At 51.3% G+C, this 17,147-nt stretch overlaps 1 protein-coding gene across 1 annotated transcript; it reads right to left on the bottom strand.

Moving 5' to 3' along the window:
• Positions 1–204: 204 nt before the first annotated feature.
• Positions 205–15,962, bottom strand: RGCC (regulator of cell cycle). Its single transcript, XM_072782923.1, has 5 exons — positions 15,812–15,962; positions 14,936–15,121; positions 4,717–4,824; positions 2,256–2,318; positions 205–620 (listed from the first exon to the last, which is right to left on the bottom strand). The coding sequence occupies exons 1-5, from the start codon at positions 15,858–15,860 to the stop codon at positions 613–615; spliced, it is 414 nt and encodes a 137-aa protein (XP_072639024.1). The 5' UTR covers positions 15,861–15,962; the 3' UTR covers positions 205–612.
• Between the last annotated feature and the right edge of the window lie 1,185 nt (positions 15,963–17,147).

Here is a 17,147-nt window from a genome sequence, read left to right as displayed (position 1 = left end):
TCCTCAAATTAAAATGTCCCAGGAATCACAGGCCAGCATTTCCCTCTCGAGCCCTGAAGGAGCTTCAAAACGACCTCAGTTCACCGTCCTATTGTCTCTTGGGCAGCACCCAAAGCCCTTGTTAGATGTCAAGAGGAGTGTTATTCCCACTAGAATATTACTTAAATGGGAACATACTGAAAGAAAGAAAGAAAAAAAAAGAAGTTTACAGAATACAGACTCTAGGTCAAATTTTATTTGCATACAAAAATATATTATACTGGGAAAAGCATATTTACTGTTTCCAACCATATATAATTAATTACAAATATTTTTCATAAAAGCACTTTAAATTACGGGATAGCTAGGTTTTGAGAGAAATAGAATATTAGCATAGGTCATTTGTTCTAATACGCGGCAAGCTGGTAAACAAAGTCAGTTTCACTGTCTAAATTGCCCAGAGATGATCTCAAAGGTTGGTTTTTATGCACAAGCCTGAGAATGGCCTGGTGGTAGGTGAGCACTCATCTCTGTCGGCTCTGGTAGCAACTTCTGTAGCTGATGTTTACCAGGTCCTTGGAGCTTTCTGAAGCTTCTCCCTTATGATGAAAGGACCCAGAACTTCTCCTTGTTTCACATACCTATAAAGAGGTGATAAATAAGGTTATCCACTCACACAAAAGGTGACGGGCACAGAGGGGGGCACTTGATGGGATGAGCACTGGGTGTTATGCTATATGTTGGCGAATTGAACTCCAATTAAAAAAATATGTAAAAAAAAATTAAAAATAAAAATGTGAAAAAAAAAGTTCCCAATTCTCATATGTAACCCGATCACACCATCACAGACGGGCATCAAAGCACTAAACTTAATGGCAGGCTTCCCACGTAGTGTAGGTCTGAGTAACTGGTACGACAGGGCGGCCAGCTGCAATTCCCATGAAGTAGGCAGGCCTGTTACCTGGGCCTCATACAAATTGTGCTGTAATTACAATAATCTCTGTCAAAACAGGCCTAGGTCTTTAGATGTGGGATGGTACAGCATGTAAGAGAATGGGCAATAAAATTCTCCAACAAATAGAAAATACACAAGGACCTTGACTTTCCACCCTATTTAGGTCCGTCTGAAACCCTGTTAAGAACTGAGTCCTGTTAAAATAACCAGCTTTGAAAAAATAAATAAAATAAATAAAATAACAACTTTGGATCTAACCTTTCAGGTCTGACCTGGCTATCTGGCAGAGTCCAGCATAAAACATTTCTTATGGAAAATCAACTCTTTCATTGAAAAATTAAGAGGCTAGGACAAAATTCTTTTGCTCTGTGACTGAATACAGCCCACCAGGAGTACGGAAGCTAAACCTTCATTCCCAATCCTTCTGGCTCTTGTAATCCTTTCTTTCTTTCTTCTTTTCTTTTCTTTTCTCTTTCTTTCTTTCTTTCTTTCTTTCTTTCTTTCTTTCTTTCTTTCTTTCTTCTTTCTTTCTTTCTTTCTTTCTTTCTTTCTTTCTTTCTTTCTTTTTCTTTCTCTTTCTTTCTTTCTTTTCTTTCTCTCTCTTTCTTTCTTTCTTTCTTTCTTTCTTTCTTTCTTTCTTTCTTTTTATAATCCTTTCCTTTTGAAATAGAGTGGGTAGATTGATTTCTCGGGGGCCCGTCTTCTGGACATACCCTCCCGCCCACATTGTAGTTATGGTGTGGTATCTCCACTTCTCAACATTTTTGGTCACACAAAAGGGGTACCAGTAGTGTAACTGCCAAATGGGAAGTATGTTCCCTAATCTTCACTAAGTGGGCGTTTGGCGACCGGGTCTCCCCAGGCTTATTCTTTCTGTCTTTTGAGACCCAATCCTCTAGAAGCCAGACCTCCCCAAGCCCCTGGATCTAACCTGGGAAGACTTCCCTGGCCCATGGGATGGAACCATCTGGCTTGTTGGCACATTGCTTCCGTGGCCAGTCAGCTCATTTCTTCTCTGAAAAGCCTGCCGGGCCATCACGGTGAGAGAGCTCTGACCTTGTTACTAACAACTCTGCATTTCTCAAACAAAATGTCATTGTTTGCTGGTGGCCTGTTCTCACTGTTTGGAAAGGCGCACGATCTACATGAACGCAGAACTTCTTTCTGAGCCACTAGGGTTCTGTTTCTGAACCTAAAGAAGCCTGATGATGTAACTTCTTGTCCCCTGGCAAGCTGGTAAACATTAGGGCACTTTATCAGCAGTGAGTGTTGGTTGGTTTTCTGTTTGATTTTTTTTTTTTAATCCCAGGCATGTACTCACTTGCTAATGTTCTGTCAAGATCAGCAATAAAGTCTTCTAGCTCTTTCGTGTCTCCTAGTTTGGCTGAAAAACAAGAGTCGACCTTCAGTTTCCATATCACGATGGCTCCTGATGCCCTGGGTTCCCAGGATGATGTGACCCCACTTTGCATCTCTGTATCTACAGAGGCATCATTTTCAAGTGTCCTGTACCAAGCCGAAGTGTCTGCTCCAGTGTTTACTGACAGTCAACTCAGACACGGATGCTGAAGATTAGCCTAAATGTCTCCCTTTTTTTTTTTCAGTTCATCAGCCCTCACGCCACCCCCAGCCCAACAACCTAGAAGGACCACCTCCTTTCACTTCTTTAAGAGTCTGAAGGGCAGGGACACCTAGATGGCTCAGTGGTTGAGCGTCTGCCTTGGCTCAGGTCATGATCCCGGGGTCTTTAGTTCAAGTCCCGCATCGGACTCCCCGCAGGGAACCCGCTTCTCTCTCTTCCTATGTCTCTGCCCACCCCTCTCTCTCTGTGTCTCATGAATAAATAAATACAATCTTTAAAAAAAAAGAATTTGAAAGGCAGGGGTAGTGAGGGGCTGGGAAGAAAGACAAAAAGGCTTGATTTTTTTATTGTGTCAGCTCTGAGTTAGCTGTCAAAAATATCCGGTAAGCTTGGCGCTGTGCAGAGCGGACACCCAGACTCCGGATTCTCACTACACCTCTTATCAACACCTTCAGGTTTGCTACCACCCCAGGGCAGTGCTGCAGCCCTCGGGGTCCGCCCAGGAGGAAATGAATGGGGGCCACTGCTCTTTGTCAAAATAGTACAGGGAAGGTGACGGGAGGCCCCATCCCTCCAGCGGCCAGCGCAAGGTGCCAAGTCCTCATCGGGCTTCTGTTCCCTCTATGCCCTGCGACCCATACGCTTTCCTGCAGAGTGCATCATTCATACCTTCTCCCAAATGCATTCCCGGAGCTTCATCTGTTAACCCTTGCCGGCTACAAACAGCTTGTTGTTCTCAGCTTTTATCATTTTTTTTTTTAAAGATTTTATGTATTCATGAGAGACACAGAGAGAGAGAAAGGCAGAGACACAGGCAGAGGGAGAAGCAGGCCCCATGCAGGGAGCCTGACATGGGACTCGATCCTGGGTCTCCAGGATCATGCCCTGGGCCAAAGGCAGGCGCTAAACTGCTGAGCCACCCGGGCTGCCTAGTTCTCAGCTTTTTTTTTTTTTTTTAGTTCTCAGCCTTTAAAAGCAATCTACAACTAGAGTTTCTCTCTCTCTCTCTCTCTCTCTCTCTCTCTCTCTCTCTGTAATTTCTTTGTCTTGAGAATCAGGTAGCAAATCTGGGCACGTCTTGAAGCCACCTCCCACACTGCCCTGTCTCTCCAAATTCAATAGCTCCATTTTACCGACAGGGAGCTGGACGATGGCAGGGTCCCCAGTGGCTGCTGCTGACACCGCTCCGTTGGGAGGAAGAATTGAAAAATCACTCTTTCGAAAAAGAGCGAAATTCCTCGTTGATGCCAAGAGTGAGAAAAGTAATAGAATCTTCATATTTCTTTTTTAACTATGTTCCATTTTTATTGCATTCTGCAACTATTTTCAGCAAGTATAATGTTTCTTGAAGGGGGAAAAAAACTCCTTTTGTTTTCAAAAGGGCACTTGTCCAATATAACAGAACATTCAGCTCTCTAGCTGGAGACACTTTACAAGTTCCAAAAAATAAGAAACCGCTCATGCATCTTTAGAAACTTTTTTTTTTTAAGGTCTATTAATGTCACAGTAGAGCCAGGCTGGAGCTGCTATTTTAAATCATGTTAGCTCATCGCTGGTCTCATGAGGATGACCCCGTTTAATATTGTTAAATTGGTCATCTGAAAGCACTGGTTACACAGTTAATGCAAATAAAAAGAATCCCACTTTCTTGCAAAGCCTAACTGCTGCTGAGCTTTCAGTTCTAGAACCAACCAGTCTGGGAGAGCACTGTCATTTAGCAGTCTTGATTACACCACGTGAGAGAAAGCAGAGTCTGGAGAAGACCGGTTTTCTTTCTCCCTGCGAATTTGGTTTCTTGCTCCCCATTTATCTGATCCATTTTCACATTGATCAGAATCCTGAGGGAGAACAAATTCCATTTCACACCATCCTGTACGTGGATGTTAGTTTTCTCTACTTGTTTCACGTATTTGGGAAATATATTTTTTTAAGATTTTATTTATTTATTCATAAGAGACAGAGAGAGGCAGAGACATAGGCAGAGGGAGAAGCAGACTCCATGCAGGGAGCCTGATGCGGGAACTTGATCCCCAGACCCCAGGATCTCGACCTGAGCCAAAGGCAGGTGCTCAATGACTGAGCCACCAAAGTGCCCCCATTTGGGGAAGATTGGTCAGGGCTAAGGGAGAGGAGAGGAGAGATTGAGGGGGGAAGGCAGTAGAGGAAGCCCAAAACCTCACACCACAACCCATGAGCCTACCTTTCCGAGGAGTGACAGCAGGGGAGAGCAGAGCCGGAGCAGAGTCTGTTGGAGAATTCAGTTTTTCATCACTGAAGCTGAAGCTGTTCCTGTAGAGCGAATCTGCACCTTCCAGGAAAGAAAATATAACTCATTCAAGGTGGTTTTCAGTCTCTAGTCTATTGATAACCATGGCTCCTCTCCAAAAGGAGCAAAGTTGTAAAGAAAACAGGTTCATTTCCAGACTTCATATTTCTGCCCTCAAATGATTCAAGGCAGGGGAGTGCCTGTGTGTGTGTGTCCTGCACACCCAGGGTCTTGCATGGAGACCCTTACAAAGGAGACTGTGATAGGATTATCACGACCAGACCATCCTTCTTTGCAACACATAGGAGCCCACTGCCCGGGTCTCTAACTGACAACCAAGCCAATGCTTGGCTGATGAGGGGTGGGGGGTTGGTTTGGGATTGTGGAGCAAAAAGAATCCTCTTTCCTAAAAAAAAGTCCCTTCTGCCCTCTGATTTCCCTAAAATACAAATACCCGGTTGGATCCCATTACTTAATAATCCTCCCTGCCTGGGAGCACCTGGGTGGCTCAGTCGGTTGAGCATCTGACTCTTGATTTCAGCTCAAGTCATGATCTCAGGGTCATGGAACCAGTTCACCCCCCCCCCCCCCACTGGGCTCCACACTCAGTGGGGAGTCTGCTAGAGATTCTCTCTCTCTCTCTCTCTTGCTCCCTCTCTCCCCCTCTGCTCTCTAAAATAAATAAATAAATCTCTTTTTTCAAATGTTTAAATAATAATAATAATCCTTCCTATCTGCTCAAGAGAGTCTGTGTCACAGTTTTCCTGAGAACTTACACTCTAAGGATAAGCTGGAGGGTCAGAGATCAACATTTTTTGTAGGGGTTGTCAATTCTAGACACTGGGAATAACTCTGTGGCTCCTTCTATCGTCCTACCCCCGAAGACCAGAGAGAAAGCAGAACAAGGTCCCAGAAGCAGGGCTACGCTGGGAGTCAAGGGAACCAGCTCAGCTACTTAGGTACTCGGGCACCCTTGAGCAAGATAGTATCTCTGAGCCTCAGTTTTGCCACCAAGAAAATGGGAAGGCTCCTCAATCCTTAAAGTCCCTTCCAGCTCTTAACGTTCTGAGGGCCTACTTCTCTAGACCCTGCCAAGAAGGAGGAAACCAACCCACGGCCAGCCCGGCCACGTGACTGTGACACCTAAAGGGAGTTGCTGGCTGAGCAGGACCCACTCATAGGGCTCAAAGGCAGAGCAGCCCACAGAAGCAGGATGTGGCCTCTGAGGTCACAAAGTTAACAGTCTTCCTGGTTAAAACAAAACTCGAAGCCAGCCACAGGTGGAGCCGAGATGAGCTCTGGAGAGGCTGTTCAGGTGCAAGAGGCCAGCTGCATCAAGAGGGCCTGGGCAGGACTCTACCCTTCTTGGGGATTCACTCGCCTTAATCCAATGACCTCCAGCTCAGGAGGAGGCAAACACATATTTCTTTGGTCCCCATAACTCAAAGTGAACACGAAGTCACAGAAGATATATTCAGATTAAAAAAGGTTTTCAGAAGCAGAATCTTCTCATCCCAAAAGAATTCAGCTTCATCCCTAAAAGGCTGCTACAAGTTCTCAGGCCCTACACTTGGCTCCCCTTCCTCGCACTCCCCCCCACCCCCCCACCCCAACCAGGTGGCCCCAGTGCCACCTTGTCTTCCTGACCTACACACTCATCTTGTTCACTCTTCCAGACATGCCTGACCCTCACAATCTTTTCTCCCTTTAGAGGTCCAGCCCAGGTCACCTAAAAGGACCACCAGTCACTTTTCAGGGCTTCGATGGTGAACACCTACTGAGATCCAAGATACCCAACCTCACACTTGTATTTCCCCAAATATATATCCCTCAGAATACTGGTCCTTTGGAAAGAAGAACTGTGAGATCAACTAGGTTTGAGAAGCACCAAGCACCCCTGGAGATTCCTACTGCATCTTCCCACTTTAATGTCCCTGAGAAGTCTTATGAAAAACCAGCTTAGCCTTATTTCTCAAATTTAACTATGGGACACATTTTTTTGTGGCCGCCCCTTAATACTCTCAGGGCACTTGTGTTCCATGGAACTCGACCGGGGAAGCCCTTCTGCCTGCTTTGTCAGCCCACTTCTAGAACAGTCTGGATTTTCTCAAGGGAAAGCCCTTCCCTTACGTACAAAAAAGTGGTCAAGTCCGCTGCAGACCTACAGCAGAGCATGACTGTTTGTCACCACGTAATAGGTAGGAGAATCGCCACAAATAGAACCCGAGAAACTTGCAGGGAAACGATGAGCTAAGACTTAGTGGCAGGAAAACCACAGAGGGCTCCGGGGAGGCCGGCCTCATGCCCAGACCCCTGAGACAGAAGGAAAGAGTAGGAGGTATTTGGCCCATAATTTTTGATTCTAAAGGACACGGAGAGCATCGCCTCCATCCCTGGCCCGGGGTGCCCAGCCCAGACTTCAGTGATCACACCTCTGGCCTCTATCTCCCAGAAGCAGATGGTCCTTGAGAGCCAGTTTCACCACCACACCTCACTCCACCCCACCCTGCACCACGGGCCCTCGCCCTGACTTTGACATCATCTCTATTTTGCTCCAACTCTTTAGCAACGTTACAGCCACATATACTCGTTCTCAGGGGGAGGGGGGCTCACAGGTGGCGGCGGGGGGGGGGGGGCACATACGCACACACTATTTTTCCTCACCGGCAAGTAGACCACTGTCATTGAGTTTTCGAGGGAAGGAATGCTCTATCTAGACATGGAAAAGGCCATTGCAAAATGTAGGAAAAAGAAAAGACCCCCTACGAAGATTCAGGAAAACCTCTGGGTAGCTCAGGTGGTTTTGAGACTGTGGAGAATGAGTCATAGGTACCGGGACATTGCCACACAGTGCCTCTTCTTAGCCTTTAAAGCCTGGTGTTAAAATGCCTTTTTGATCCAAGTATTTTCCTCAAATTCAGAAAATATATAGACAACCTGGCTGTTACTTGCCTAATAAATTCAGTTGCAAACCAAACTTAAAATAATCAGAAGTTCCTCTTACGGCTAATGGACTGATGCTACTCCCCCAATGAGGGAGGGAGAGAGAAAAAAAAAAACAACAACCAAGTACACTATATATAAACACACACGGGGCGCACAGGCATGTCAACATAGCACATGCTCACTTCCTCACTTCCCCCCTCCCCTTACACGCCACCCCCCACAAACACACACAAGCTCACACACCGGGGCATTGCCACACCTTGAGTCCTCTCTCCTCCTGTGGGTTCCAGTGCAAATCTGAGCCAGACCTGACCCCAGGCTCCAGGATACTCAACCATCAACAGGAAATGAACCCCCAGCCTCCTTGAACCAAACCTGCCCACAGTCTAGTCCCACCCTGTGGTAATACTGTATACACGTCATTCATGAAAAAAAAGACGAGAAAAGCAACTTCAAGAAGCCCAAAGCTAGTGAGAAGCCCAGCAGATGGTGCCACAGTTGAGATGTATGGGGTGGGAGGTCACCACGACTGTGTGACCCTGTGCCCATCACTTTACCCGAGTCTTAGCTTCCTCCTTAGCAAAAGGGGAATAGGAACGAGGTGCTCCATTTGGATTCCTATGGTTTTCATGATTTTATTCTGGTGAAATGGAGGAGGACATGGCCAAGAGAGGAGAGGTCACCATAGAAGAGAGTAATGACCAAGATCCTGGGGCTCGGCTTCCTCCTCTTCAGGTAATAGCAACATTCTTTTTTTTTTTTTTTTTTAAGATTTTTATTTATTCATGAGAGACAGAGAGAGGCAGAGGGAGAAGCAGGCTTCCCACAGGGAGCCTGATGTGGGACTTACGCCCTGGGCCGAAGGCAGGTACTCGACCACTAAGCCACCCAGGGGCCCCCACTAGCAACATTCTTAAGAGAAGCTTATCTTCGGAGGCACCCCAGAATAAACCTCCCTAAAACAAACCACCACCAGAGAAGGAGCTCACGCTCTAGACCTCATCTCCTTTTATCCAGTAAAATTTTCACTCTGGACTTTTGTTGAGCACCCTCCATGAAGAAGACCTCATGGAAAGCAGTGTGGTAGATGAAAAGGTAAGGAAAGCCTTTTCACGCCTCTGGAACTCTCTCCTCTGCAAAACAGCAGTCAGTTGGTCTGATAAAATGACAGCAACGTGTTGCTGGCTGATAGCACATTAACGTATTACGGCCCCAGCCCAAAATCAGGTGTTGCTATTAACGGGTGGGGGGGGGCGGTTCGAGGGACACACATGGTGATGATTTGGGGAACCTTGGCAGGTAATAAGACCAGATATTTCCAGGCTCTGCAGTGTCTACTTCAATCAGTTCCAAAGCCCCATCTCAACGAGCATCTCAAAGCCTCCTCAGAAATGTCCTTGGCCTGTGACCTTGGTGTGCTGAAGCCAGGCTCCTCGAGCTCAAGCACCAAGTTTTCTAAGACCCCCGCTGAAGAAGTGCCAGCACATTCAGTATACAAACACCCAGCTCTAATGCTCACCAACAGAGCTTGAGAAACTCAGCCGTAAAAACAGAAGCCTGTTTAAAAGGTAGTTGTGCTCTTTTAGTTTGGAGGTGGGGAAAAAGGTAATTTAGGGTTAGCACCGACATGTGCTCCTCCAGAGGAAAGAAAAGCCACAGACAGTAAACCTTGCCCAGAGCGCCTGTAAATATAGAACAATCCCACACGTTGAAGACAAGCAAACTACAGTAATTAACTGGGAAAAAGAAAACCTTGGACCTGTTTCCTTTTGCCACAGGGAATGGTTGGTGGTGGTGGGGGCAGGGAGGAGGGTTAATCTCCTCCACAAAATCTAAATTCTGAAAACCTCTCTAGAAGTAGGATAGAATATGAAAGGGCCCCCTCTCTTCCCCTCAACACTCTCGCCCCAGCTTCCCTTCTGGCTCTGCTTGGTCCCTTTCCACACCTCTCCAGGTCCCCATCAGAATGAGCCCGGTCACCCACCTGGACCCTAACACCCACCTAGAATCCCTAACACCGTGCCAGTGCAGCCACAGGGCTCCTAACTTACTCTCTCATGGTTGAGCAAGCTCGGATTCCAACCTCTGTAGCTCCTAAGCCAGATCAGCCAATACGCTACCTGTCACGCTGGCACCCAGCGCCCATCAGGTGCCCAAGCTGGAAGAGACTCAGCAAAGACATACAAATGTCCTGGTCTTGCATACACTAAAGAAGCCAGTTCCTCACTCCCTAAAGTGGCTCTACAATATCACAATATCCCTTGCACAACAGGAGCCTTCAGATCCTTTCTGTTAAGTAACAAAACACACCCCCCTCCCCTTCAAGGGAAAAGGGTATGTGAAACCCCAATACAGTGAAGATAGAAGTTCATACCACCTTGAAAAGTTCAAGTTAAGGGGCAGCCCGGGTGGCTCAGAGGTTTAGCACTGCCTTCAGCCCAGGGTGTGATTTTGGGGTCCCGGGATTGAGTCCCACATCAGGCTCCCTGCATGGAGCTTGCTTCTCCCTCTGCCTGTGTCTCTGCCTCTCTCTTTCTCTCTCTCTGTGTGTTCTCATGAATAGATAAATAAAATCTTTTAAAAAATATATCTTTAAAAAAAAAGTTCAAGTTAATATTTTAAACTTCGCATAAGATCATTCAGTGGAAACCTATCAATTAACACGTTGATTAAAACTTAGTAATTACGAGTTAAAATTTCATCGAACATATTTGAGGAGTCAGAGTGTGCATTTACAGTTTTGAAAATATTGGAAAACAATGTTTGGTTTTGTTTTTTAATAAGTTCAAACTGAAGAAGTTTGTGACTCCTGGAGCACCTCTAAGGATCAAGTTTGAACAACACTGCCCTAGCTCCTAATTATGCTGCCCTTTTACTGCTGACGTTAAAACTGCTCCCACCAAAGTGTCTGAGGTTATCTGTTGGACCCAAGTTTAGGGGAAAAGAACAAGCCTGTTCTGACCAACCCCCATTTAAATGCCACCCGTAAGGAGGAGTTATCTTGCAATTTTCACTTTGGTCTTCTCTTCACTCACATCTTTGGGGGACCTACTGTAAGTGGGAACAGGAAGGAGTATTTCTCTATTAAACATACATTCTTCTCTATCTAGGTAATTTGCCTCTTTGGGCAGAAGAAATGTCTATGTTTCTTCTTTAGAAGCAAGCAACCGGGGGGATCCCTGGGTGGCTCAGAGGTTTGGCCTTCAGCCCAGGGTGCGATCCTCGGGTTCGAGGGATCGAGTCCCACATTGGGTTCCCTGCATGGAGCCTGCTTCTCCCTCTGCCTGTGTCTCTGCCTGTGTGTGTGTGTGTGTGTGTGTGTGTGTGTGTGTGTGTGTTTCTCATGAATAAATAAATAAAATCTTAAAAAAAAAAAAAAGCAAGCAAACCTACTTTTTTTTTTTTTTTTTTTTTTTTAACAGAAAGAGAGCATGGGGCAGAAAGGGAGAGAGAATCTTAAGCAGGCTCCACGCTCAGCACAGAGCCCAGTGCAGGGCTCAATCTCACAACCCCTGAGATCATGACCTGAGCTGAAATCAAGAGTCTGATGCTCAACTGACCGAGCCAGCCAGGGGCCCCCAAGGAAGGGTTCTTCAAAAAAAGACAGAACAGCTGCTTTGAGCTATCTCGTAAGTTGGCCACATGTTCTGAGTGATAGAGCAGTAGGTAGAAGGCTGAGTAAGCCTCAAGGTACTACTGGTTCGTAGCGCACATGTAACATTTCCATGCAAGACACTGGTGTAAGTGTATCTGATTATGTCACAGAGCCTGGTGTATGCATTTTAATGTTTTCTTGAAAGCATGAAACAGAGCAAAATTTTTCTTCCTATTCATGAGCTTGTGGATGTTTCTACTAGCATTATTAAATAGCATCCTTTTAATTTCACAGCTAGAGAAACGGAGGCCCATCTGTTGCCCAGGGGCCCAATAGAGCACAGCCTGGGCTCCAATGACCCGGCCAGATGACCACTGTCTTGAAGAGACACCCTCAGACACAACCGCTATTGATACATAGGCACGTGATTCAGGTCCACCGGGCTTCAAGTCTATTCCTGAGGACCTGCTTCCCATTCCAGCCAGCCATCCATGGTGACCACAGCAAGGTCTCAGAGAGGGCCCACGTGGTTCTGCTCTCTTATCAGAAAATTGGAGATAATCGTGCCTATTTTATAGGACTGTGGCAGAGGTCCTAGGAGATACCACATTTAAAACACAGCAGAGGGATCCCTGGGTGGCTCAGTGGTTTAGCGCCTGCCTTCATGCCCAGGGTGTGATCCTGGAGTCCCAGGATCAAGTCCCACATCAGGCTCCCTTCATGGAGCCTACTTCTCCCTCTGCCTGTGTCTCTGCCTCTCTCTCTGTGTCTCTCATAAATAAATAAATAAAATCTTTAAAAAATTTTTAAAAATTAAAAAATAAATAAAACACAGCAGAGGGCAACCCCGGTGGCTGAGCGGTTTAGCGCCGCCTTCAGCCCGGCGTGGGATCCTGGAGTCGTGGGATCTGGAGACCCGGGATCGAGTCCCATGTCGGGCTCCCTGCATGGAGCCTGCTTCTCCCTCTGCCTGTGTCTCTGCCTCTCTCTCTATGTCTCTCATGCATGAATAAATAAAACCTTTGAAAAAATAAATAAAACACAGCAGAGATCACCACCAATAAGAGCTAACAAATAAGAACAATAATCCTCCTAAGGGCTGAGTAGAAGTGAGGTGCTCTTATTATCATTATCCTGGTTGGCTCCCCGCTTTGGTGGCCTACATCTCAGTAGGACCTACCTCTCTCAAACATTCCCTTCCTCAGAAAAGTATTGGACAAATACGTATAATCAACATCTGGGCTCAGTTCTTGGTGGCAGTTAAGACACATACATTACGCTTCCTCAAGAAATTACTGTTAAAAAAAAAAAATTACTGTTAGATACACACCGCTTCTGCCACCACTATTTCTAACCAGTCTTACGGGGGACAAACTAACTACACATTTATAAAGACTAGTGTCATCTGAGCCTTCTTTATGCCATCCCCATTACTGCCCTAGCGACCAAACTAAGGGTTAGCAAAATACACAGTTAACAACAAAAGCATGGGCAGCCCGGGTGGCTCAGTGGTTTGGCACTGCCTTCGCCCCAGGGCGTGATCCTGGCGACCCAGGATCCAGTCCCACATCAGGCTCCCTGCATGGAGCCTGCTTCTCCCTCTGCCTGTGTCTCTGCCTCTCTCTCTCTGTCTCTCGTGAATAAATAAATAAAATCTTAAAAAAAAAATAACAACAAAAGCAGAAAGCAAAACACACAAGCCCCTCACCCCTCCCCCACCTCTGCAAGAGAAACTACAGACTTCCAAATATCTCCCCCCAAATCGTTAACAATGTGTTTCTGGGTGCCTTCTCTTTGAGGCCCTTGAAAACAGATCTCAAGTCTGAAATCCTACCCTGAGGGAGCTGCAATCACCCGTGATGGGCCAGCTCAGACCATATTCTAGCCAAATGCGGCTGCGGTTTAGAAAGGAGTTATTCTTTGCAATAGCACAGCACTGGACAGACTGTCCCAGCTTCTTTCCTGTGTGTGTGGGGGGGGAGAATTTGTATGTGATGAATAAATAACCCGCTCCAAGCCCCAGCAGAAGGAGACTTATTGAAGTTTGGCCACAGATATTGAGGCAGATTTCAAAAGTTTTTAGATTTCCTTTTGAAATTGAAAATAAGGGGTCCAGTCATTAGCAATAAAGTCCAAAATACAAAATGGAAAATTAACAGCATGCTATCCCATTCCTGTTCACCTCAAAAGCTGCAATTAAATCCAACCCTTTGTGGGGCGGGGGGGGGGGGGGGGGGGGGGCTTCCAAGGAAAGTCAAGAGGGACCTCAGGTTTCTGACTCAAACCCCCGGACAGGGTGGCGAGGGCCTTTATTCATTTTCAGGAGGACAGCTCATGTGGAGGTCTGGGGCTGTATCTTTGCCCTGGAATGAGGAAAAGCTTCAGATTTCAAAAGAAGAGAATCACAAGGAAAGATCATTGGGTCATTGCTTTCGCTTCCAGAGTCAAGGGCAGCAAAGGGAGTGACATTCATGCTGTAACTCACGTAGGGAATGAAGTCTCAAGAAAAGTCTAAGAAAAATACTAAGTCATCCAGAATTGGAAAACCAACAACCACCACATGATATTGAAAAGTCACCAGATCCTGACACCTAAACGGACACCTAAACGGATATCTGGAATCCTTACTGACCATCTGATCCTTGGAGGGTCGGTGGGGAGTGTCCCACTTGCAAGGTCATTGAAGACAAAGAGACCCTGGGGTAAGTCTCCAAGAGGAGACAAGTTGTCAGGAAGCACCTGTAAGCCCATCTGCTCTCGGCTCCCTCTCCAGCCCGAGGTGGGGGTGGGGGGCGGGAGGTGTGGAAGCCAGCAGTCCCCTTGGGGGACCTGCCAGAAGGAAGAGGGCCACTCTCTAAAGCACTTGAACTCTGCGGGGAGGCCAGAGAGTCTTTCCAAACGGCCTGCAGCGCCACAGCAAGCCTGGGAGCTCGCAGCCAGAAGAAAACGTGAGGATGTTATTTCAGGAATCCCAAGAACAGCAGCTTGGGAGACCTTTCCCAGAGTTTTCAGTATTGGGTCCTCCTGCGTCCCTCCCTCCGCACTTGCCCCACACGCTCTGAAAGAGAGACTGCGAAGAGACGGAGCAGGCAGGAGGGAGGCGGGGCGGGTGAGGAGCGACCCCGGGAGACCCAGCGGGCAGGGGGGAGGCGGGGCAGGTGAGAGACAGAGCGGGCGGGGGGGAGGCGGGGCAGGGGGGAGACGGAGCGGGCGGGGCAGGTGAGGAGCGACCCCGGGAGAACGGGAGAACGAGCGTGCAGGGGAGGGGCGGGCAGATGAGAGACGGTGCGGGCAGAGGGGGGCGGGCAGGGGGGCGGGCAGGGGGGCGGGCAGGGGAGAGGCAGGGCAGGGGAGAGGCAGGGCGGGCAGGGGAGGGCGGGCAGGGGGGAGGCGCGGGGGGGGAGGCGGGCAGGGGAGAGGCGGGCAGTCGGGGGGGGGCGGGGGGGGGGGCGGCCCGCACCCTCGGCCTCGGGACACTGCAGCGGCAGGTGCCCGGCCGTCCCGGGACCCCGCGTGACAGCCAGTCCCGGGGGTGGGGGGTGCTCGCCCCGCGGGACCCTCCTGGGCCCTCTGGCCGGCCGCGCCCGCAGCCCCGCGCCGCCCCACACCTACTCTCCGAGTCGCTGAAGCCGCTGCTGTCGCTCACGCTCGCGCTGCTGCGCCGCTTCATGCGCTCCAGGTGCTCCTCGTAGTGGAAGTGGCGCTCGTGGAAGGGCGACGCGAAGTCCGCCAGCACCGCGTCAAACTCGCACAGCGCGTCCGTCAGGTCCCCCGCGGCCGCCGAGTCCAGGGCGGGGGCTGCGGGCGGGCGGGCGGGCGGGCTCAGCGCGGGGCTCTGGGACCCTCGGCCGGCCCCCCACGCCGCCCACCCTCCGCCCGTTTTCGAGCTGCGGAAACTGAGCCTCCGCCGTGACCCCAGGTCACCCGGTACCCCGGGCGCCGGAACTCTTCCCCGCACCCCTACGCCCCGTCCGCGGGTGTCCGCGGGTGTGTGTCCGCGAGTGTGTCCGCGGGTGCGTGTCCGCGAGTGTGTGTCCGCGGGTGTGCGTCCGCGGGTGTGTGTCCGCGAGTGTGTCCGCGGGTGTGTGTCCGCGGGTGTGTGTCCGCGAGTGTGTCCGCGGGTGTGTGTCCGCGAGTGTGTCCGTGTCCGCGGGTGTGTCCGCGAGTGTGTCCGCGGGTGTGTGTCCGCGAGTGTGTCCGTGTCCGCGGGTGTGTCCGCGAGTGTGTCCGCGGGTGTGCGTCCGCGAGTGTGTCCGCGGGTGTGTCCGCGAGTGTGTCCGCGGGTGCGTGTCCGCGAGTGTCCGTCCGTGTGTCCGTCCGTCCGCGGCTGTCGGGTACCGGCCCCGGGGCGCGCGGGCGAGCGGGTGGCGGAGCGCAGACTGGGTCAGGACGCGCCCGTGGAGGTGTCGCCAGCCCGGCGCGGGGTCAGGCCGCCCGGGGACCCCCTTTCTGCGGAAGCGCCGGGGCCTGCAGGGCTGGTGCACTCACCTGCGGCGGCGGCGGCCGCGGGGCTGCTCTGCGCGGCGGGAGGCTTCATGGGCGCGCGCGGCCCCGGGCGCGGGGAGGGTCCTGCGGGGTCGGGGCGCCGGGAGGGAGCTGCGCCGGGCGGGCCCCCGCGCGCCCCGGCTCGGTCCGCCTTGCCCGCCCGCCGGCTCCCGGGCTCGCGCGCTCTCCGGCCGCGCCGCCTCCGCTCGGTGCGCTCCCCGCCCGCTCCCCGCCCGCTCCCCGCCCGCTCCCGCTCTCCGCTCTCGCTCCCGCTCCCCGCCCGCTCGGCCGCCGCCACCCCCGGGCCCCGCCGTCTTATAGCCGCGGGCGGAGGCGGGGCGAGGCGGGGCGGGCGAGAGAGTCCCAGCCGCGCCCCGGGGACGCCCCGCCCGCCCCCCCGCCCCCCCCAGCGCCCCCCTCCGGCCACCGCCCTCGCCACGCGCCCGCCCCGAAGCCGGCGACGGGGCCTCGCGGGAGCCCGGGCCGCAGCCCCAGGACTCGCCCTGCGCTTGGCCCGCGCGCCCCGACGCCCCGACGCCCCGACGCCCCGACTCGCTGAAGCGGCCGCGTCGCCCCGGGCCCCGGAGGGCTGCGGACGCCGTGCAGCTCCCCGCTTCCTGCCGCGCGCCCTGCACCCCCTGCAGCCGGGAAGTGGAAGGGCCGAGCTCTGGTTGGCTGCGAGGGACGGGGAGCCCCCGCAGGCCCAGGCGGGGTGGGGGATGGTGGGCAACGGGGCGCAGGGGGTGGGGGCGAGAGGGACACAGAGGTGGAGGCCACGCGGCTGCAGGCCCTAACCGCCCCCATCCCGGCGCCCGAGTGTGACCCAGGCCCGGGCTTTCACGCCAGCCCCGACTCTATTCAGGAGGAGCTTTATTGTCGGGGCAAGAAAGGACTGCGTAGATGCGGCGCAAACCCGGCGCCTTTCGGCGTCCGTAGGGACGGGCCACCTGCGGGGGACCAGTCCCGGCCTTGCAGAGCTCCCCGTGCCGGCCCGGGCCCAGCCACTAGCCGCAGGTGACTATGCAAATGCAAAACGACTAAAATGCACTGAAAAGCTCAAGCCCCTCAAGCTCACCGGACACACACGTCTGCCACCGCGGAGAAAGTTCTATGGGACGAGGTTGCCAGGGTCTCTGAGCCACAAAACTGGCCTCGGAGGGGAGAGAGGCATCTTAACCCTGGTCGTCGAGAGCCTCCTGGGTCACGTCGTGGCACGCACCACTTCCAGCCCCACAGCGATACTGAGAGGTGGAATCACTGCTAGTTGCACAGGTGAGGAAACTGAGGCACCGGAGATGAAGTAGGTGCCAGTCAGGTAGCGATGAAAAGGCAGGTCTGT

This window comes from Canis lupus, chromosome 17 (assembly GCF_048164855.1).
Source record: "Canis lupus baileyi chromosome 17, mCanLup2.hap1, whole genome shotgun sequence".
In the NCBI taxonomy this organism is placed as follows: domain Eukaryota; kingdom Metazoa; phylum Chordata; class Mammalia; order Carnivora; family Canidae; genus Canis; species Canis lupus.
Note: the sequence above shows the minus strand (reverse complement) of the source record. Positions and strands in the feature narration are given on the sequence as shown.